Source organism: Manis pentadactyla, chromosome 2 (assembly GCF_030020395.1).
Source record: "Manis pentadactyla isolate mManPen7 chromosome 2, mManPen7.hap1, whole genome shotgun sequence".
Taxonomy (NCBI): domain Eukaryota; kingdom Metazoa; phylum Chordata; class Mammalia; order Pholidota; family Manidae; genus Manis; species Manis pentadactyla.
Genome location: NC_080020.1, coordinates 111,025,422 through 111,048,620, shown reverse-complemented (window position 1 = coordinate 111,048,620; position 23,199 = coordinate 111,025,422). Strand labels below are relative to the sequence as shown.

The 23,199-nt window shown below is 42.8% G+C and overlaps 1 protein-coding gene across 1 annotated transcript in view; it reads left to right on the top strand.

The window, feature by feature from the left end:
• Window positions 1–2,749: 2,749 nt before the first annotated feature.
• EGFLAM (EGF like, fibronectin type III and laminin G domains) overlaps window positions 2,750–23,199 on the top strand; it is a 155,741-nt gene continuing 135,291 nt past the window's right edge. The window contains exon 1 of the mRNA XM_036886056.2: window positions 2,750–3,498. Within this exon, the coding sequence (XP_036741951.2) occupies window positions 3,405–3,498 (94 nt within the window). The 5' untranslated portion in view covers window positions 2,750–3,404. The remainder of the gene's footprint in view (window positions 3,499–23,199) is intronic.

Sequence of the window (23,199 nt, the reverse complement as noted above, 5' to 3'; positions counted from 1 at the left end):
AATTGGAAAAAAACAGAAGAAAGAACAAAGAAACTGTTGTCCCTCACACAACAGACTATTCAGCAGTTATTAAGAGGGAGGCAGATATGTATCTGCTGATTTGGAAGGACCTGCAGGTTGAAAAGTGTGTACAAGATGCTCCTGTTTGTGTTAAGTATATGTGTATATATTTGCTTGTATGTTTATAGAATATCTCTAGAAGAATACAGAAGAAACTGATAAGAGTGGTTGCTTTGGAGAGAGGCAGGATGAAAGGAAATTTATTTTCACTATATATTCTGCATGATGCACATTTCAAATTGTATATGTAGGTATAACCTATTCAAGAAATAAATTAAATGTAAAGCTGATTTCTTTGCTACTGTCTTGTTTTCACTCTCACTTAGGGACTTTCTAAACATTCTATAATTGGTAAATTTGCCTTTACTATCTTCTAACAGCCTCCAAATCTATTTCATGGAGCAAAGGTCAGACTCATCTTCCATGACATTGAGCAAAGCAGGCAGGTCACTCTTCTGCTGGTGAACTTATTAATTGAGTTTAGACCTCCAGTGAATTTCAACAGATTTTTTCAAATCAAACATTCAAAGCCTCTTTGCCCTCTTTAGTTCCCTTCCTCCCAGAAGGCAGGAAGAGAGTGAAAGGCAAGTGTTCATTTATCTTTAGTCTGATTTGCAAGTGCCATAAACTGGTTGTCAAACTGGAAGTAGAGGGAACCTTCGAGGATGTGATTTGACAGCAAAAGAAGGGAATAAATAAGTTCATTATAACATATGTGCTAGATTTATAACAAGCAGATCTCAAGAAGTAGGTTCTTATCTTGATGTTCTGATTGATAATCCAGAGTTTGGAGGTCCTCAAAAGAAACATATAACAATATAATGAGTCCTTCGAAGAAACAACAAGGGGCTCTGCAGAGAACAAGCCAGCTTCCAAATCACCTGTGGCCCTCTGCAAAAGATGGACGGGAGGCCCAGGCCAGGGGAACTGGTATGGGCACATGTTGAGGATATGAAAGAATGTTGAAATTTAGACTTGGAAGGTTCTGGCATGTCTACTCTCCACCTGTCTCCTTAAAAGCCTGGATTCTGGAACCAGAGCACCTGGACTCAATCAAAGCTCTGTGTCTTGGTAGCTGCATGACTTTGGGGGAAGTTAACTTTTTCATGCTCAGTTTTCTCATCTGACAGATGGGGAAAATACCAATACCAATACCTAGCTGGTATGGTTGTTCCTGGGATTATAAAGCACTTGAAAGAGGGCCTGGTATGTAGCAGGTGTTATATAAATGCCAGCCATAATATTAATGGCTATTATTATTTATGATTTCTACATCAGGAAGAATAATTTTTAAGTGGGGGAAAAGCAGACCAACATGGGAGGTATCTTCATAGTAACATTTGCTTGATTATGGGTACCACCCTAGGTCTAATGTAAGAAATCACTTTCTCATGAAAAAGAGCTATCCAACAACTCCTGACTAGTGATGAGGTGGGAACTCTCACACGTGGAGTTCAAGCCCAGGTGCATAACCTGCTAAGAGGATGCTGAAGGCAGATTGCTGCTGGAATGCAGGCAGGGCCTAGAGGACCTTTAGGGGTCTGATTATGATTCCGCTACCTTTGAAATTAGCAGCCCTGGGGATAGTCATATTGCCTGGCCTCCAGACATGGCTTTAACCTTGGAAGTGACGAGCAAGTCTGAATTTTCCGTTGCCTGTAAGAGGACAAGCTCAGGTGGCACAGAGAAAACTTCCAAAACCTCAAGTCCGAGAGGACTTTGGATTTATCTGCGGACCGTAGCATACCTGAGAACGCCAACACAGGGGAAACATATTCTCAGCTTTGCTAAGAAACAAGGTCAGGCTCACAACAAACTCTCTAGCCAGTGGATACGTTATCCCTAAAAGAGCCGAAATCTCTTCGGGGTAGTGGGTAGATGCCTCAGTCAGCATTGTTCCTAACCTAGTAGGTTAACAATGAAGGGCCAGAACGCCCTCGGCAGAGCTACCAGGTGGGGCGGGGCCGGCGGGAGGTCCTCTCGGCCAGCCACCGCTGCCTCCCTCGGCGGGGCACTTCCTTGGGCCTTTGATCTTTCCCCACGAGCTGGCGAGGGCTGCGTTTCCCTCTAAGTTTATTCCCAGTTATTTTATTTATTGAATCTGCTTTCTCTTAACGCTGGCCTGGCTGGCCTGAAGATCAGCACGCCAGCGTGCAAAGGGGCCTGAGTCCCGGCGTCTCCCTTTCGCAGCACCACAGTAAAACCTGGCAAAAGGTGCATTTTCCTGAGTCCTCGGGCAACAAATCCGAAGGAGAAAGGGGCCTTTCCCGGCTAGGGAGCCGACCCGGGAACCCGGATCCTGGGATCAGTGACGAGTGGGATCCCCGCGCCCGCCCCACCCGAGCCTCGCTGCGCGCGCGCCCTCCCAGCCGGTTCTCCGTCCGCCAGGGGGCTGGAGCCCTCGTCCCTCTCCCCGACGCCAGGCTGAACCTGGAGTTCCGTCTGCTCCTGGGGGATGGCGGGGCGGGGGGATGTGGTGTCTCAAGTTGCCTTCCTCCGAGCGGAGGGGACCCCGCTACCCCCACCCGGCCCTAATCTCCACCCGGCGTTTCCAACCGAGTGGCGGAGCCTCAAGTCTCTATCTGCGCGCCTTAAATCCCAGTTATCTTCTTAGAGCCCCGCCGGCCCCGCCCCCTCTTCCTCTTAACCTCCCCCGCTTGCAAATTACAGACGCTCCCCCGACCCCCAAGTGCGCAGGACAGACGAGCGCAGCCTTTGGAGGTGCTGGTAAAGTCCCCAAGCTAGGTGTAAGCGACCTAGAGGCGCGCGGCTGGAGGACAGTACAGCCAGGGGACAGGCGCCGCAAGATTTCGGGGTCAGGACGAGGGCAGAGGGTCCTGGACTCACAATCACCTAACTCCTGCCTGCGTCTCTAGTGGTTGAAATCGGCCTCTCGTAGCGCCCTGATCTAGGTCACCAGCTGGGGGTCGCTAGGGGGATGATGGGCGGGCCGTCTGCCCCAGAGGTGGGCGCAGAGTAAATCGCCTCAGAGCCTGCCCCTTTCCCTTCCACTCGATCGTAATTCCGTCCCGCGGCGGGTCGAGCCTCCCTCCCTCGCGCGCAACCAGCGGGTCCCTCCCCGTCGGCTTCCTCCGCCGCGCCCGCCCCCCCAGCGGAAAGCCCTGCGGCTCACAGCCGGCTGCACTCCCGCACGCCGACCTCCCGGCTGCTGCCTTGCTTCCTCAGACTTCTCCATAGTTCCCGGTGCAGCTCCCTCAGCCTCCCACCTCCTCACCCGGGTGGGTCAGGAGATCCGCGGTCGCCGCGGCCGGCACATCCCCCAGGAGACACCCTTTCCCTGCGCGCCCGGGACTTGGTGAAACTTTGAGGGTGCCCGCGGTGAAATGGGTTTAATCCGAGGCGTCTTGCTCCGGCTGTTGCTGCTTTCCAGCCTCGGATCTGACGCTGTGCTGCTGGGAGCAGCTCTCGGCAAACCAGGTAATGCGCTCAGCGCGCCCGGGGGCACCACGCCCGGAACGCCCGCGTCTGGGGCCCGGGCGTAGACGCCCAGCGGGCAGCGCACCTCCTCTCTCTCCCCCGGCCAGCGTCAGCTTAACTGGGTTCATTTCTGCCCGGAGCTGACGCGAACCTCGCCCTTCCCCCAAGCCCAGGCTGTTCCAGGAATATTTGTTTGTTGAAAGAATGATGTGTTTTGCAGACACAAAAAGAGGTGTGCAGAGGTGGAGGGCTCTGTATTTGACCGGAGATGTGAGCGTTGGGGCAGCAATCATGCTGTCTCAAAGAGGATTGCAACTGTGCGAAAGAAGTCAAACAGCTCCTCCTGTCTCTAAACATCTTACTGAATTCATATTGTCCAGAGCCCAGGCATTTCCTGTTAAGTGTCTGAGTCCCCTGTGCCCAGCTCTGGTCCTGCCCACGCACTATGTAGGGACGTGTCCTCTGCTGGTCAGATCCTCTTCCACTCGGGGGCCGTTTTCTCAGAAAGGAACGCCCGATGGGTTAGTTATACCGTGTTTTGAACTCCTGTCTTTGTGATTTAAGCAAAGATGTTATAGCGTTGTAGGCTATTACAAAGAACTGGAGAGAATGTGAAACACAGTAACTTGCATTTTTTCTGATTATACAGGTAAAAAGTTTTCGTGTATTTTTGTTTCCTTTGGACTTGTGTTGTGAAGATTGTTCAACGTAGAACATGATAAACAATGAAGTTCTAAACACTTTACCAAATAACGGTTTTTATTTTTTGCTGAGACTCTATAATTCTGAAAAATCTGTTTTTCCTTAGTGTACTTTGTAAGCGAGATTGTCTTATGGGATTAATTACATTTTAGGAACAATGGAAACCAATATAACTTTATTTGAATGCAGTTTGCAAAACTTTACACAGTTCGTCTTCACATACAGTGTTTCTATAAGAAAGAGACAAGCCAAGGGGAATTTATCAGAGGGGAGAATAAAATAATCTTGGCAAGGTCCTGTATGCCTTCTGAAATATTTTCACTGCTCAAGGATCGCTCCACTTGGAAATATGACTCATTTGCCGTTTAACTCTGGGAGATACCTTCAGTCTTCAAGCTGTATCTGTTATCACCTGTACCTTGCTACCTGCCTTGAAATTTAAGTCAATATCATAATCTACAGCACACTTACATTATGAGCTATTGTTTCCACTGTTGAATTCATTTAGAGATAATAGCAATAGTCCAAGGTAATGTTGTATTGAATTGTTTTGCTTCCTGCATGCACACATACACATATCTTCAAGGATCGCAATGAAGGGCTTCTAACTTTCCTCCTTAAGATAACCACATCATGATCAGTTGCATTCTGTGGGTGTATTCACATAAAACCATCTAGTCACAATTTTGGAACAATGCATAACAGTTCTTAAGCATGAGCAGTGTATGTAATGTTCTTTTAAAGATATATTTCAATGCATTTAAACAGAAATTTTTAAAAAGTATTTCACAAAAGCCTGCTGTATAAAACTGCTTGTGTGATCCATCATATTTCTGTTCTTTTTTGTAGTTCCTCTCCAAAAAACATTTTCTACCTGGTTCATCCCGGGTCTCATTCTGATATTCATGTGATGAATATGCCATGTTGGCCTCTCTGTTTTTATTTGAAGCACAGATAAGGTTTTGAGAATGGAAATTCTACCTTTGAAATATTTTGGCATATTAAATACATAAAACGAGGTAGAAGGAGGGTTTGGACTAGGTTCAGCCTAGAAGAGATTTTCATTACTTTATAATTTTATCCAGACACTGGCTTTCAGGTTGGAAAGCTGCTCAGATTAAAATGACAGCTACTTCAGAAACTTCAGGGGAAAATTTCCTCCTGGGCTCATTTACATCTCTTGGAAAGACTAGTTTTTGATCCGGAAAATTGGTCCAGATTAAAAACTCAATGTGCCCTGCTTGGCTGTGATGTGATCAGCAACCAGCTAATTTACAATCTTCCCCAGACACCAGCAAATCCTGCTAGTATTCATATGGGAGTTTCTTCGTACCTTGTTTCCTCAATAGAAATTGTTTTTTGTGCACTGCTTTGAAGGCTTGGTGGCCACCAAGTGAGCCTACCGGAACATATTTTATTTGGATGGCCCTGTCTGTCTCCTAGCATTCCTAAATCTACTTTTGACAAGTACAACTTCGTTGGAGAAGTCTTGGATTCAAAACCAACCTGAAAATTCCCCATCCCCACTACCTCTGGTGAGAAAAAAGCAAGCAGCAGTTTCAATTATAAGTCTAATTTGGGTCCAACATAGGCAACTTTCCTACCCCCCTCCCACCGTCTGCCCCAAGAAAGCTCACCTTCTGTCGCTGAGCACTAATAAAGAAACCTCCGCATTTGCTAACTCACAAGAAATGACAGATTTGAAGTTAAGTCAAATTAAATAATAATGACTACCACTAATTAAGTGTTTGCTACACTGTTTTAAGAGCTTGACTCATATTGATTTATGTAATCAACCCAACAACTCTCTGAGGTGGATACTATTATTACCTCTGTTAAACTGAAGATGAAATTGTGGTTTAGGGATATTAAATATCTCACCCAAAGTCACACAACCAGTAAGTGGTGGAACAGGAATTCAGGCTCTGATATTCAGGACCAGAAATGGAGTCCCTAGCAGCCCTGTTGGCAGAGGTAGGCAGCCTGTTTTGGAGGGCATCTTCCTCCTGGTTAAACAGAGCCAGGCAGAGAGTTTTATCCTGGCTGCCGGGTGTGGGGAGCCTGGTAAATGCTGTTAAACATTTGTACATGGGAATATGCCCAGGCCTCCAAAGATAGCATAGTGTACATGATACTGAGATAGAGTTCTGGAAGCTGTTGTCTACTGACCTCATCTACCAGAATCAGGGGCTGTAACCTCACAGGGTAATGACGAACTACTTGCTTTCACTTGTTGAATTCCTTTGCAAAGGGTTGTGAGGGCCAGAGAGTCCACTAGCGTACTGGAGGTTAAGAAAGGGACTTCTGAAGGTCACTAGTGTATAAGGACACTGCCATTACCCCAGGGCTTCATGGCATGGAAACACAATTTGTAGGATACCCTTCATTCCTTTTCAGATTGCAAATGAGAATCTTAGACCTGGAGGGAAATGAAAAACCCTCATGGAAACTGAAGTGGAACTAGTACCCAGGTCTCTTGTGGGGTCTGCAGTACTTCTCCGTCAGCCAGGGTCTTACCAGGGAGTGAGAGAAGGACAGAAGCAGGGCAGGAGGAAGGGAAGGGGAAATGCACACACATCTGAAGGAACCAACATGCGTCAAGCCACACATTCCCATCGGCAGGTTGGTAATACATGGTGTTAATTACCTCTCTGGCACAGAGAGGAGCTGGAGGACCACCCAAGGGGCCTGCCTTTCCTCCTGCTGTTCCAGTTTGCCTGAGGTTCCAGGATCAGTGGGACACCAGTTCACTTCTGGGTCCAGAATTGAAGGTTTCCCTGGAGGCCCTGGGGCTCCACAGCCATGTTTAGGGGTACACAGGTCTCTAATACTTCCATTTCCACTTCCTCAGCATTTCTTGGCCTGTCACACCGACTGCAGTGAGGATCCAGGGGAACTTGGAAAGGAAAAGCAAGAGCCAGGAAGAGTGGAGTTTGCTTGTGGGCTGTGTAACTTGTTGATTGACTGATGGTGGGGTACATGCACCTTAATGTGGCTTCTGCTTTTGCTTGGGGGAGGCTGAATGGCTAAGGGGACAGGAGTCAAGGGTCACCCTGTTCTACTTCCCCCACATTGCCCTGAGCAGCCCGGTACTCCCAAGAGGCTGCTTATGGTCTCACCCACAGCTCTCCTCCAAGTCCTCTTCCCACAGCATGTAATTTGGGGGCTCTTCTTTTCTGGACGTCCTTGTTCTCCCTTTCAGCCATGCTTGCCACCACACGGCTGATCTAGATTATCTTGTTTCTTGGAGCTCACAGAGGCCGGGGATATCCCCAGCACCTAACTGCTCGTGTGCTGTGCTGTCAGGCACTATGGCAGAAATGTTCTCTGCTCCGTCATGTCATCAGCCCTCCTACCTCCTCTTTGTTTCCACATCATTTCTAATCCCTTTGAAGAAGACTTGCCTTTCTGTCTCTCTGGCTTGGTCTCTCTCTTGCTCTCCTTTGATTCTCTAAGAGGTAAAGGGACAGAGAGGTCAAGGTCAGAGGTAAATATAGTGAAACATGAGGCAGTCCTTGGTTCTCAGAATTCTTTCTCAAGGAAGAGTGACTTGGCCAGAAAGGGACTGAGTGGTATTTTTTGTTTGTGCTTTCTTTTTCTTACCCTGAGCCTAGGGCTTTAATAACCTTAGAAGTCTTTGGAGAGTAGTCGTCCAGATGTTCATGGGTTACTATAGCTCAGAAGTGGTCCAGTGACTAGATTTCAGAGCTAGATTTCTGGAAGACAGGGACTCAAGAGTCTGAGGCTGAGGCGGGACCTCAGCTTCCACAAGACTGTCCTGTGTTGTCCTGGGTCCTCCTGCCTCACCCACTTGGCACTCAGAGCTGCAGCTTCTTCCTGCTGACTAAATGAACGTGATGTCTTGATTATAGCAGAAACTCTTGTGACTTGGTCAAGCCTCCTCCCCTGTTCTGGTCACAGCATGTAAAGCTGCAGGTATTGGAGGTGTACCTGCTATTCCCGGGATAGAAAAGGGCAAAGGTGAGGAGATAGTGCAGAGCCGAAATGGCAGTGTGCAGGGGAAGCCCCCAAACCCATCTTTGATTCCATTGCTTGTGGACCTCTGTTTTGAAGGTGGACCCCAGAATGTGGCTTCAGCCTTATGAAATGAGCTGGAAGACATCTGCCTCCTTGAAGAACTGCTGATCTTTAGGAAGGTCAGGGGAGGGGATGGGGTTGCTGGGAGAGACTCAGGTGAAAGTCTAATCAAATTGATGCCAGCAGGGGGCACTCTTTCCAGAGTTGGCCCAGAACAGGTCGGCCATCAGCCGACTTCGGGCTTCTGGCCCAATAAAGTAATTCCTGAACTTCCATGTGGCTAAGAATGCTTGGAGGGCATCCAGTCTTCTGACTTTTTAACAAGAATCCCAGGTGACTCGGTTCAGGTGGTTCACAGTCCGCACTGTGACACCTGACCAAGAAGAGTGTGGGCCCATCCTGCTGCCTGCCTTCCCTGGGGACCACACTTCAAGGACTCTGTGCGGCCCCTGCAGTCCCCACTCTGTTCATGTGTGCCGACGGCACATTGCTCTGGCCTCTGGGCATTTTAACCACAGCAAGGCTGTGTTTAGATTTGCTGCAGGACTGGGGACTTGTGGTCCTCTGAGGGTGATGAAGACCTCTCTCGTGAGCAGATGCTCCTCCTGCTCACCCTCCTTTCCCCTACCCATTCACTGAGAGATGGCTGCATAGAGGAGGACAGCCTGCATTAGCATTAAACCAAAAGCCATGCTGAACTGTATATAACCAATCCTTTTGCTTCCATTTCCCCGGACACACTCCTCCCCATGCAGCACATTCTTGCAGCCTCCAAGTCTGGTTTCTCGGTGAGCAGGAAGGCTTGGGTGAGAGCACAGACTCTAATATTCAGCAAATTTGGGTTCAAATCCTGACTCTGCTTTTTATTAGGTTTTTGATGACACAGGGCAAATTATATTAGCTCTGTGAGGCTCATTTTCCTCATCTAAAAACAGGATAAGGTAAGAACCTACCATTTAAATTTGCTAGAGGATTAAATTAGGCAATGCATGGACCAAGGCTTTAAAAGGATTAGAAGCCTGAAGCTTGAAGGCAGTACTTATGAAACTGGGATTGTTTAATATGGACAGGGGAAAAAAACTGAATGAACATGTGTAAGTGAAACAATATGTTCCAGGCACAGTAATAAATGTAGACATTTATGATTTCGTGTACTTTTATCCTTTCCCATACATGTTAATGTATGATTGGTTACATGCGATTTAATTAGTGCTGTGGTAAAAATTCTCAGATAAGTGAATCAACTAATCAGAAAGTCTCTTTGGTCAACCACATGCCTTGATTTTTGGTTTGAGAAATGTGGCTGCCAGGCTTGTGGTCTTGCTTGAATGGATTCCTTTGAGAAATGGTAACCCCAAGGCTGACTTTTGCTGGGTAGTTGTCTCGGGGAACTTTTGCAGGGTGTGTGGGGGAGCAGCTGTTCATCAAAGAGAAGCATTCAGGCAGATGTATGGTTGAGAGTTGGTGAAAATCTCCCTGAAGCTCTGAAATGGTTTGGGCTTGCTCACTGATCGGTATTTTAGAGCCATTTATGAGCCACTACCGGTGACGGAGTGACAGACCAGGCTCAGATGTCTCTTCCTTTTCCTCTTAAGGATTTTTTGCATTTTTTTCAGTTGTGTAAAACCCCATTAATCCAGATAACCCCACCAGTTTATTTTAAGAATCAAAGGAAATGAAACAGACTAATGCTTTGAAAGAGCTCCAGTGCTTTGGGAAGATAGGATATTATTATCCAACAATAATCATAGTAATTACTATTACTTTAACTAACCAGACCAACCAAGGGCACACTTTTTAAAGCTTTTTTCTCATTCCCAGTCTCTCCCTCCCCACTCCCTGAAAGACACTTGAGTATTCTTTCTTTGTCTGACTCTGCAAATCCTGGGCAATTTAAATCTTAACACTTGTGTTTGCTGACAGGGCACCCAAGATCCCGAATCAGATTTAATACAGTGTTAATGTTATTTATTTTTCTTGGTGCAATAAGTTTATAGTAGCCAGTTAATGGTTTACATTGTGCAAATTGAGTTGTATCAGCAGGCACTTTTCTGTAACATCTGGGTAGTTAGAAACATAATACTTAAATACAACCTGAGTTTAGAGCCTTCCTTGGACAGATGGCTAATTTTATTGATTTAATCTTGCTCTTAGGAATAGGTCCCATGATCCTTTGCTCATAATTCTTTGGGAGAGCAAAGAAATAAATACAATGGATGACGCCTGTGAATTAGATGCCTGTTATATTGTTTGTAATTTATTTTTAAATACTTCAGTATAAACTGTCTCTGTGTGAGTTACTTTAATCTCTACCTTAAGGGTGTCTAATCAACACTTTAAGTAATCCAGTGTGGAAAGTACAGCACCAGTGTAAATGTTTGCATCTATTTTAATCTTTTGGTGACAGTGCCACATAGGTGGATGAATATTTTGTACTTCACCTCTGTGTTAGCCAGGAATCCACACTCCAGGGCTGGTTAGTTACCACTTGAAGAACTTTGCTATGAACTCCACTCTCAAAGGTAAATTGGAAAATACTTCAAGTGATGTTACAAAAAAAATCTAGGGTAGAGAGTTTATTAATTAGCATAAATTATGCTAGAAATAATGTTTTCATTGGTGAACTATTGGATTAGCTAGAAAGATGGTACATGTCCCTTCATTTTTTTCTTTTAATTTTTTAATAAGGTATTATTGATATACAATCTTATGAAGGTTTCACATTTAAAAACAATGTGGTTACTACATTTACCCATATAATCAAGTCCCCACCCATACCCCAATGCAGTCATCAGTGTAGTAAGATGCCACAGATTCACTATTTGCCTTCTTTGTGCTACACTGTTTTCCCCGTGATCCCCCACACCATGTGTACTAAACATAATACCCCTCCATCGCCTTCTCCCTCCCTCCCCACTCGCCCTCCCACACTCCTCCCCTTTGGTAACCACCAGTCCCTTCTTGGAGTCTATGAGTCTGCTGCTATTTTGTTCCTTCAGTTTTGCTTCGTTGTTATAATCCACAAATGAGGGAAATCATTTGACACTTGTCTTTCTCCACCTGGCTTATTTCACTGAGCAAATGTCCTCCAGCTCCATCCATGTTGTTGCAAATGGAAGGATTTCTTTCTTTCTTATGGTTGAATGGTATTCCATTGTGTATATGTACATCTTCTTTATCCATTCATCTACTGAGGGACACTTAGGTTGCTTCCATATCTTGGCTATTGTAAAAAGTGCTGTGATAAACACAGGGGTGCATATGTCTTTTGAATCTGAGAAGTTGTATTCTTTGGGTAAATTCCAAGGAGTGGGATTCTCGGATCAAATGGTATTTCTATTTTTAGTTTTTTGAGGAACCTCCATATTGCTTTCCACAATGGTTGAACTAGCTTACACTCCCACCAGCAGTGTAGGAGGGTTCCCCTTTCTCCGCATCCTCACCAGCATTTATTGTTCTTAGACTTTTCAATGCTGGCCATCCTTACTGGTGTGAAGTGATATCTCATTGTGGTTTTAATTTGCATTTCCCTGATGATTAGTGATGAGAAGCATCTTTTCATGTGTCTGTTGGCCATCTGAATTTCTTCTTTGGAGAACTATCCCTTCATATCCTCTGCCCATTTTTTAATTGGGTTATTTGCTTTTTGGGTGTTGAGACATGTAAGTTCTTTATATATTTTGAATGTTAGCCCCTTGTCATATATGTCATTTACAAATATATTCTCCCATATTGTAGGATGCCTTTTTGTTCTGTTGATGGTGTCCTTTGCTGCACAGAAACTTTTCAGTTTCATGTAGTTCCATGAGTTCATTTTTGCTTTTGTTTCCCTTGCTTGAGGAGATACGTTCAGGAAGGAGTTGCTCATGCTTATATTCAGGAGATTTTTGCCTATGTTGTCTCCTAGAGTTTTATGGTTTCATGACTTACATTCAGGTCTTTGATCCATTTCGAGTTTACTTTTGTGTATGGGGTTAAACAATAATCCAGTTTCATTCTCTTGCATGTAGCTGTCCAGTTTTGCCAACACCAGCTGTTGAAGAGGCTATCATTTCCCCATTGTATGTTCATGGCTCCTTTATCATGTATTAATTGACCGTATATGGTTGGGTTTATATCAGGGCTCTCTAATCTGTTCCATTGGTCTATGGTTCTGTTCTTGTGCCAGCACCAAATTGTCTTGATTACTGTGGATTTGTAGTAGAGTTAGAAGTTGGGGAGCATAATCCCTACCGCTTTATTCTTCCTTCTCAGGATTGCTTTGGCTATTCAGGGTCTTTTGTGGTTCCATATGAATTTTAGGAAGATTTTCTCTAGTTTGTTGAAGAATGCTGTTGTTATTTTGATAAGAATTGCATTGAATCTGTAGAGTGCTTTAGGCAGGATGGCCATTTTGACAATATTAATTCTTCCTATCCATGAGAATGGGATGCGTTTCCATTTATTGGTATCTACTTTAATTTCTCTCATGAGTGTCTTGTAGTTTTCAGAGTATAGGTCTTTCACTTCCTTGGTTAGGTTTATTCCTAGGTATTTTATTCTTTTTGATGCAACTGTGAATGGAATTGTTTTCCTGATTTCTCTCTCTGCTAGTTCATTGTTAGTGTATAGGAATGCCACAGATTTCTGTGTATTAATTTTGTATCCTGCAACTTTGCTAAATTCAGACCTAGTAGTTTTGGAGTGAATTTTTTAGGGTTTTTTATGTACAATATCATGTTATCTGTAAACAGGGACAGTTTAACTTCTTCCTTGCCAATCTGGATGCCTTTTATTTTTTTGTGTTGTCTGATTGCCGTGGCTAGGATCTACAGTACTATGTTGAATAGAAGTGAGTAGAGTGGGCATCCTTGTCTTGTTCCCAATCTTAGGTGAAAAGCTTTCAGCTTCTCACTGTTAAGTATAATGTTGGCTGTGGGTTTGTCTATATGGCCTTTATTATGTTGAGGTACTTGCCCTCTATACCCATTTTATTGAGAGTTTTCATTATGAATGGATGTTGAATTTTGTCAAATGCTTTTTCATCATCTATGGAGATGATCATGTGGTTTTTGTCCTTCTTTTTGTTGATGTGGTGGATGATGTTGATGGATTTTCGAATGTTGTACCATCCTTGCATCCCTGGAATAAATCCTACTTGATCATGATGGATGATCTTTTTGATGTATTTTTGAATTCGGTTTGCTAATATTTTATTGAGTATTTTGCATCTATATTTGTCAGGGATATTGGTCTGTAATTTTATTTTTTTGTGGTGTCTTTGCCTGGTTTTGGTATTATATTGATGCTGGCCTCATAGAATGAGTTTGGAAGTATTTCCTCTTCTTCAACTCTTTGGAAAACTTTAAGGAGGATGGGTATTAGGTCTTCACTAAATGTTTGATAAAATTCAGTGGTGAAGCCATCTGATTCAGGGGTTTTGTTCTTAGGTAGGTTTTTGATTACCAGTTCAATTTCCTTAGTGGTAATTGGTCTGTTTAGATTTTCTGTTACTTTCTGGGTCAGCCTTGGAAGGTTGTATTTTTTTAGAAAGTTGTCCATTTCTTCTAGGTTATCCAGTTTGTTCACATATAATTTTTCATAGTATTCTCTAGTAATTCTCTGTATTTCTGTGGTGTCTGTAGTGATTTTTCCTTTCTCATTTCTGATTCTGTTTAGGTGTGTAGGCTCTCTTTTTTTCTTGATAAGTCTGGCTAGGGGTTTATCTATTTTGTTTATTTTCTCATAGAAACAGCTCTTGCTTTCATTGATTCTTTCTATTGTTTTATTCTTCTTGTTTTTATTTATTTCTGCTCTAATCTTTATTATGTCCGTCCTTCTACTGACTTTGGGCCTCATTTGTTCTTCTTTTTCTAGTTTTGTTAATTGTGAGTTTAGACTGCTCATATGGGATTGTTCTTCTTTCCTGTGGTAGGCCTGTATTGCAATACACTTTCCTCTTAACACAGCCTTCACTGCATCCCACAGATTTTGTGGTGTTGAATTATTGTTGTCATTTGTCTGTATATATTGCTTGATCTCTGTTTTTATTTGGTCATTGATCCATTGGTTATTTAGGAGCATGTTTTGAAGCCTCCATGTGTTTGTGGGATTTTTCATTTTCTTTGCATAATTTATTTCTAGTTCCATACCTTTGTGGTCTGAGAAACTGGTTGGTACAATTTCAATCTTTTTGAATTTACCGAGACTCTTTTTGTGTCCTAGTATATGATCTATTCTTGAAAATGTTCTATGTGCACTTGAGAAGAATGTGTATTCTGCTGCTTTTGGGTATAGAGTTCTGTAGATGTATGTTAGGTTCATCTGTTCTAATGTGTTGTTCAGTGCCTCTTTCTCCTTATTTATTTTCTTTCTGGTTGATCTGTCCTTCAGAGTTAGTGGAGTGTTGAAGTCTAATAGCATTGCATTCTATTTCCCCTTTTAATTCTACTAGTATTTATTTCATGTATATAGGTGCTCCTGTGTTGGGCACATAGATATTTATAACAGTTATATTGGATTGACCCTTTTATCGTTATGTAATGTCCTTCTTTGTCTCTTATGACTTTCTTTGTTTTGAAGTGTATTTTGTCTGATACAAGTACTGCAACTCCTGCTTTTTTCTCCCTATTAGTTGCATGCAATATCTTTTTCCATCCCTTCACTTTTAGTCTGTGTATGTCTTTAGGTTTAAAGTGAGTCTCTTGTAGGCAGCATATAGATGGGTCTCATTTTTTTTATCCATTCAGTGACTCTATGTCTTTTGATTGGTGCATTCAGTCCATTTACATTTAGGGACTGAATTATTGATAGGTATGTACCTATTGCTGTTGCAGGCTTTAGATTCGTGATTACCAAAGGTTCAAGGTTAACTTCTTACTATCTAAGAGTCTAACTTAACTCACTTAATATGCTGTTGCAAACACAGTCTAAAAGTTCTTTTTTTTTTCTCCTCCTTTTTTCTTCCTCCTCCATTCTTTATATATTAGGTATCATATTCTATACTCTTTGTCTATCCCTTGATTGACTTTGGAGATAGTTAATTTAATTTTGCATTTGCTTAGTAATTAGCTGTTCTACTTTCTTCACTGTCGTTTTATTACCTCTGTTGACAGCTATTAAACCTTAGGAACACTTCCATGTATAGCAGTACCTCCAAAATACACTGTAGAAATGGTTTGTGGGAGGTAAATTCTGTCAGCTTTTGCTTATCTGGAAATTGTTTAATCCCTCCTTCACATTTAAATGATAATCTTGCCAGATAAAGTAATCTTGGTTTGAGGCCCTTCTGCTTCATTGCATTAAATACATTATGCCACTCCCTTCTGTCATGTAAGGTTTCTGCTGAGATATCTGATGATAGCCTGATGGGCTTTCCTTTGTATGTGATCTTATTTCTCTCTCTGGCTGCTTTTAATAGTCTGTCTTATCCTTGATATTTGCCATTTTAATTACTATATGTCTTGATGTTGTCTTCCTTCGGTCCCTTGTGTTGGCAGATCTACATGGCCTGAGAGACTATCTCCTTCCCCAGATTGGGGAAGTTTTCAGCAATTACCTCCTCAAAGACACTTGCTATCCCTTTTTCTCTCTCTTCATCTTCTGGTACCCCTATAAGGCAAATATTGTTCCATTTGGATTGGTCACACAGTTCTCTCAATATTCTTTCATTCTTTGAGATCCTTTTTTCTCTCTGTGCCTCAGCTTCTTTGTATTCGTCTTCTCTATTTTCTATTTCAGTTATCATCTCCTCCACCATATCAAATCTGCTTTTAGTACCCCCCACTGTGCTCTTCAATGATTGGATCTCCAATCAGAATTCATTCCTGAATTCTTAAATATCTTTCCGTACCTCCATGAACATATTAAATATTTTTATTTTGAACTCCCTTTCAGAAAGATTCATGAGGTCTATGTCATTTAAATCTTTCTCAGGAGTTGTATTAATAATTTTACTTTGAACCAGGTTCCTTTGGTGTTGCATATTTGTATATGGCACCCTCTTGTGTCCAGAAGCTCTACTCTCTTGAGCTGCTCAGCCCCTGAAGCAATGTTGGGGGTTGCAAGGGGAGTGGTATTGGTGCTTGGAGGGAGGAAATAGCTGTTTCCTGCTTCCCGGCTGCTCTGCCTGTCTCCACTGCCTCAACCAGTAGGCCGAGCACACAGGTATAAACCTCTATGCTTTGCATTTGTAGTTGCTGTAGATGGGGCTTCCCTCTGGCTGGCCTAACACCAGGGTAGGGTTTGCCGGTTTGTGAGTCAGGTGGGGCTGGCTGGGAGAAAGACACAGTAGGCTGCGTATCACGGACAGGGTCCTTGGAGCTGTGTAGCTAACCAGAAAACTGGAGCACCTGAAGATCGTGAAAGCTCCCAACCTGCTGGGCAAAGTTCACCCAGACAATTTTGTCTACCTGTCCTTTCTCCTGAGCAGTAAGTTCTGTGCAATCCTTGCCCCTTTAGCAGCCCTCTTGCTCAGGGCTTCCTTGTTAGGAAGGCTCTCAGACTGCCCGCCTTTCTTTTGTCCCAGAGCAGCCAGATATGGATCTCTGCTTTCCACAGTGGCTGGAATCTCAGTCTCTCCAGGAATTCTGCCTGTCTTAGCTTTCCAATCCTCTAATTATGAGAGTACCATGAAAGCACCATGAAATGTAGATTTGTGCTCCCAGAGAAGATCTCTGGAGTTAGGTATTCAGCAGTCCCAGGCCTCCACTCCCTCCCTGCTCAGTTTCTCTTCCTCCCGCCAGTGAGCTGGGGTAGGGGAAGAAGGGCTTGGGTCCTGCCAGGCCACAGCCTTGGTACTTTACCGTGTTCCATGAGGTCTGCTCTTTTCTTCAGGTGTCTGGCGCAGTCCTCTTTTCTGTTGCTCCTTCAGGATTAGTTGTATTAATTATATTTTCATATTATATGTGGTTTTAGGAGGAAGCCTCTGTCTCACCTCTCATGCCACCATCTTTAATCATCACTTCATTTTTGTGAGAGGAAAGAATAAGAATCCAGCAAGCCCAATAGTCAAGCTGCTTTGGAGCTGGGCTAGAGCTTCATTTAGTCCTGTATTTCCCTCACTTAACAGAATACTTATTTGCCTGGTTCCCCTAGATGGTTTGCAGCTCCTAACATTGGAATATTGATATATCTCCCTCAGCAAGTTGCTTGCTACTGTAACAAACAGCTCCAGATCTTGGTAGCATAACAGAAAATTCATTTTTCATTTACTCTCCATCCAAAGGGAATGTTCCTTGTTGAGCAGCTTTCTAGGGCTACTCTCCTCCAAGTGGTAACTTGACAACCTGGGTCATTCTATCCTTAATACCTGTATCTTGTAATGCTACAGCCTTTAAATTGGGCCTGTAAGGTGTTGGAAGGTAAAGAAAAAGAAGACTCAGGTGAGAGACTTTTATATGCTAGGCCAACACATACACATGGTCACATGGTCTCAAGCCAGTGCATGGTCACGTGGTCCCAGCCTACTGGAAAGGAGGCTGGGAAATGTAGTTTAGCTGTGTGCACAGGGAGACTGACCAGATGTGGTGGGTTGTCTCTGATGCAGTGCTTCAGGGTTCCTAAAAGGACAAACAAGGCATGTTACCAGTGTAAGTTATATGAGGAATTTTGTGACTTATTGCCCATGAATTTTATATGTGTAGCAGAATGTGGCTTAGGATTTGCTTTCATTGTAGTGTACAACTTGGTTGAAAAGTGGACAGTTTGCATGTATCTTTCCTTGCTGGGGGCTACCATGATTGAACCAAAGAGCTTAAAAACTAAGCAGTCAAATTGATTTAGATCAGCTTGCAATAGGGTCCATAAATAGATATATGTTTAAGTGATTATATGCTATTTGTTGCTACATATTTCCTGCATTTTACAAAAAATAAGAGTAATCCCTTTTGAAAAGTAAAATGACTATCCAGTGGATTAAATAGAATGAATTTCTAAGACACATCAACTAGAACTCCAGTTCCCCCCAACCCCATAGTTTTCTAGAAGCTCCTTCTATTTGTGTCCCATAACAAAAAAGGACTATTCATGGTAGAATAATTTATTCAGTGAGAAATGCATCTTAAAGTATAAAAGTCAGCTTTTAGCCACCACAGTGTGCTTTGATGGGGATGAAGATGGTGTGGACTGATCCTAGCAAACATAAATTGATACATTTGGTTGAACCAGTGCACTTTTCAAAGCACTTTCATAGAAATGATCTCATTTAATCTTGTAACCCTTGCCCTACTGGGAAGTCAAGAGCAAATGACTTAGTGAAACAGGCCTAGCCAGAACATGAATCTACATCATCCAGTCTCTAGCCCATGTTGCTTCCTGTCAATGCAGAGGTGTTCCTGGAGTGAATGGATGAGAGTGTGGTCACTGTGTCACCACAATTGCCTGAGTGTAGCTCTGCAGCCAGGAGGGACCTCGCCAACAATACTGACCACCCTGTACATGTGGGGTCTCCATGCATGTCATGGGACCCTCTGTAGATTGAACTGGTACTGCTTTCAGTCATACCTCTGGCTGGTTGGTGTGTGTTTTGCAAAATATTTAATGACTGAGGGGCTGTTTGCAATTGAGAGGCAGACAGTTGCAATAGCTGGAGGATAGCTCCAGAATCCTCCCTAGAGTCTCTTGTAGAAGATTCTTTTGGGATAGGTCTCAGGGACTACCCAGCTGACTCACCTGGGTTTGAAGCTTTCCATTCACCTATTATTTAGCCATTTTTTTTAGTGACAAATTATATTGCTAGACCTTCATTGTGACCTATTTCAAGGTTTATCATTCAAGTCTAAAGGCTTTTGTTGGTTTCTTAAGCATCTCTTTGATGTTCTAGGAGTTCTTAATTGGTGTAGGTAAACAAATAAACCATTAGGTTGAAAAAAGAAACATTTCCTTGATAGCTATTTTAAAGTAATTGGCTTTGCCCACAATCTACACACATAAAACACATTCCATCAACTTGGAAGAACTGTAAGAAAAATCCAGTCAAACAGACCTGGGTTCGAATCCTAGCTTTAAAATTTATGGCTGTCTGATTCCAGATAGAGTATTTCATTTCTTTATGCATTAGATTTCTACTTGAATTTTAAGGCATATAATACCTACTGCAAGAGTTTTGTGTGATAAATAAATAAGATGATATGATAGACATGCACCCAGGAAAGTACTGAAACATTTGGTACATAATGGACACTCCAAAGTTACTCCATATTAATTAGGTTCATTGTTATATTTATAGAGTTTATAAAATCATAGAAATGATAGTTTTTCCATATTTGGCACAACTTCAAGTACTGACCACATTAACTCAAATGTATAGCTGAGTTTGGCTCCCATGAAAATGGGATTGAAAAGAATTTCATTTCCCTTGATTTCATTTTATAGAGTCTTGGAATTTATATCATTAAATGATGACTCCTGAAGTCATAAAGTTCATGTTATTGATGAAGGATTTGGAGTTAGCTTAGAGTTTCATAAAAACAGCCAATATTTATTTTACACTTTGTATAAAACTAAGAAGGAATCCAGATCACACAGCATATTATATATAGCTACTTTAATAGTAATCGATTTTTGTATATCAGCTGTATGTCTCCTTACCCAAAGAGAGATTATTTGCAGTTAGAATATAAACTAAAATTTTCCTTAGCTACATTTTTTTTCTGTGATATTAAAAGAATAAATATAAAAGATGCTATTTCTATCATATCTATTCTTTTCCCATTTTGATTCAACCATGTTCTCTGCCAGAGTAATTTTCCTAAAATGCAGTTCTGATCCTGTTACTCTTGTGCTTAATATTCCTTCCTGGCTCCCTACTGCTGTCCAAACTCTAAAGCTGAGCATTCAAGGTCTGCCACAATATGGCCCCAGCTTACTTTTCCTGCCTTCTTGCTGAATACACAGCCTGAATTCTTCTGAAGACCACCTCTTTGCTTTCTCAGTGCTGAACCTGTCAGCATGTTGATCTGCCTCCTTGGCATATCCTTCTCTCCTCAGGGCCCAAGGAAATGCAATGACCACTCAAAGCATGGCACAACTGTGCCTTGTTCCGTAAAGTCTTCATATACCCTCCCAGCCAGAAGCCATTTCTGTCTTCTCCCATTCTGCCTTGTAGTATGTTACTGGTGTAACTGACTCATGCCTTCTATTAGATTTGTAACTTGTCAAGGAAAGTGCTGTGATGTCTTCTGCTGTAAGTCCCCTCCATTGCTTGGCAGAGTGTCTTGCATGCAGTTGTCCTTTCCCAGACAGCTGTGGAATGGAAAACGGTGGCCTCATTTTGGGCAAGTGGAATTTAACATCATGTGATTAATTTGATCATTTCCTTTTTCCAGCACAACACAGGAAAGGTGTCACTTCTATGTGCCAACATTTTTTTTTGTTTCATTAATCTACAATTACATGAAGAACATTATGTTTACTAGGCTCCCCCCTTCACCAAATCCCCCCGACAAACCCCATTACAGTCACTGTCCATCAGCATAGTAAGATGCTGTAGAATCACTCCTTGTCTTCTCTGTGTTGCACAGCCCTCCCCATGCACCCCCGCACATTATACATGCTAATCGTATTGCCCCTTTTCTTTTTCCTCGCCCTTATCCCTCCCCACCCATCCTCCCCAGTCCCTTTCCCTTTGGTAACTGTTGGTCCATTCTTGGGTTCTGTGATTCTGCTGCTGTTTTGTTCCTTCAGTTTTTCTTTGTTCTTATACTCCACATATGAGTGAAATCATTTGGTACTTGTCTTTCTCCGCCTGGCTTATTTCACTGAGTATAATACCCTGTAGCTCCATCCATGTTGTTGCAAATGGTAGGATTTGTTTTCTTCTTATGGCTGAATGATATTCCATTGTGTATATGTACCACATCTTCTTTATCCATTCATCTACTGATGGACACTTAGGTTGCTTCCATGTCTTGGCTATTGTAAATAGTCTATGTGCCAACATTTTTGCTCAAACTGAGTGGGCATTTGACAATCCCCCTGTGCAGTATGATTTGGAGAAGGAAATGGCCCAGTTCCTACAGGAATCAGTCTGTAGCAGTCTGTAATTTAAATCCTACCTACCTGCTGCCAAAGGCTATTGGAATTGTGGGTTTTTACAGACTGTCTTATTGAGTCTGAACTGTGAAATATGTCATTTTTGATATCTGGACAACAGGTAAAATTTGAAGTAGCATGTGGGGCTGCCTCAGACCTGCTTTTTATCATGTCTGGGAAAGTTAAGAAGCATAGGCAATAACACAGTAACTCGTACATCAAAAAATAGTGGGGGAGGAGGGGTTCAAACAGTTCCATGTTCAGTCACCCTTCTTCCCCCATCTGCCTTTAAAACCAAGGAAGATGAGGCTTGTGTGGGAATGTCATTGGCAGTATGAGTGAAAAGGTCAGGTGCCAGAGAAGGGATAAAGCAGGTTCCTCTCTCGTGATGAGATCTGCCTGTAAAGGCTGGAGCCAACAGTTCTTCAACATTCTTCTTCAGTTTTGTTGTGCTGACCCTGGCTTGCATATGAAGATCAATTCTGTCATCCCTGGAAAGGAATGTGGCCAAAAGCTGGAATGTTTGCAAAATTTTTTCCAGTCTTGGTTTTGTAAGGACCAACATGCCTGGTAAAATGGATGCCCCTGGGCAGCCTCGTCAAAAGCAACCAGTTGATTGACCCATTCACCAATTGACTTCTTGGGGTATGTGTGTGTGTGTGTGTGTGTGTGTATATATACACACACACACACATATAAAGTAGAGCTGAAAATAAGCTGCACTGTAGTTGCTTAGGGGGGAAGCATACTGATGTCTGAACATTGAAATACGTAAAAAATGAGATTCTCTGATGGATGGTGAGGGATATAGACTGTTGGGTACACATGTGATGAAGCAAGTAGTAGAGTATTAATGGGGGAATCCATGTGGTGAGTATATGCATGGTTACTCTAAACTCTTGCCCTTCTCTGTATGTTTGGATATTTTCATAATAAAGGGATGAAAAAGATGAGCAAGTTATTAAGGGAACAAATGAAGTGACTACAGAGTTTTACCCATGAAGTTTGATGTTCTGACATGTTCTGCTCTGCACACATATACCGACCGATGCGTTTCCTCTGCTTGTCCTGCTCCTCCCTCCGCAGTCTCTCTCTGCTCTTCTCTGCCTTGCTCCTTGCTCCATGCGGCTCGCTTTACTGCAGCACTTAGGCTGCTTTGCCTGCTGGCTTCCTTTGGGTTTAGCCAATGGGGGCATTGGAAGGAGATCGAAGGAGAGCAGGGGAGGGAATCTGGTAGATTTCTTCCCTGAATTGGTACTGCATTTCTCTAAAACCACAGCTCCTCCTGGGCTTCCAACTTTGGCTCCATTAACACTATTTTCCGCAGTTGCACCTCCTTCCCTGGGGTTAGTGGCAGCATCTTAGTGGTGCTGGTTTCTGGGTACATCAGTATCCCTAGTTGTTCTTTAAAGCTGCTCACACCTCTGTAAGTAGTCTTTTAATTAAAATCTTTTTTAATTAAATTCTTCTTCCTGCTCGGATCCTGATTGATACCTTTGGTACTACTGCTTTGTAATACAGGCCCACTTCTACTATTTTTCTCCTTAGGTATAACCAAAGGTTTTGATTCGTGTTTAGCTACCATTTGGAACTCTCTTGAGGATGAGGACTGGTTTAGCTTAAGGATGTCTGCTATGAATTCATGGAGCAACTACAAGAGCAATAGAAACTTTGATCTTTTGAGGATACTGTTGTCCTCTGGGTCCAGATCTGCTGGCTTCTTGGATAAGAGCACATTGAGACTGTGTGGTGTGGAGAAATAATTGCAGTGATATCCAAGACTCTTATTAGAAATCCTAGGAACTGAGAGGTTTTTGGAATACATATGAAACGAGGTGAAGATAATTCTTCATTTCTTGAGAAAGCCACCAAGAACCAAAACTAGACTGTTAAAATGCCAGTGAATTTGATCTAAAGGTAAAGATCATGGCAAGCTTGGACTTTCTCCCA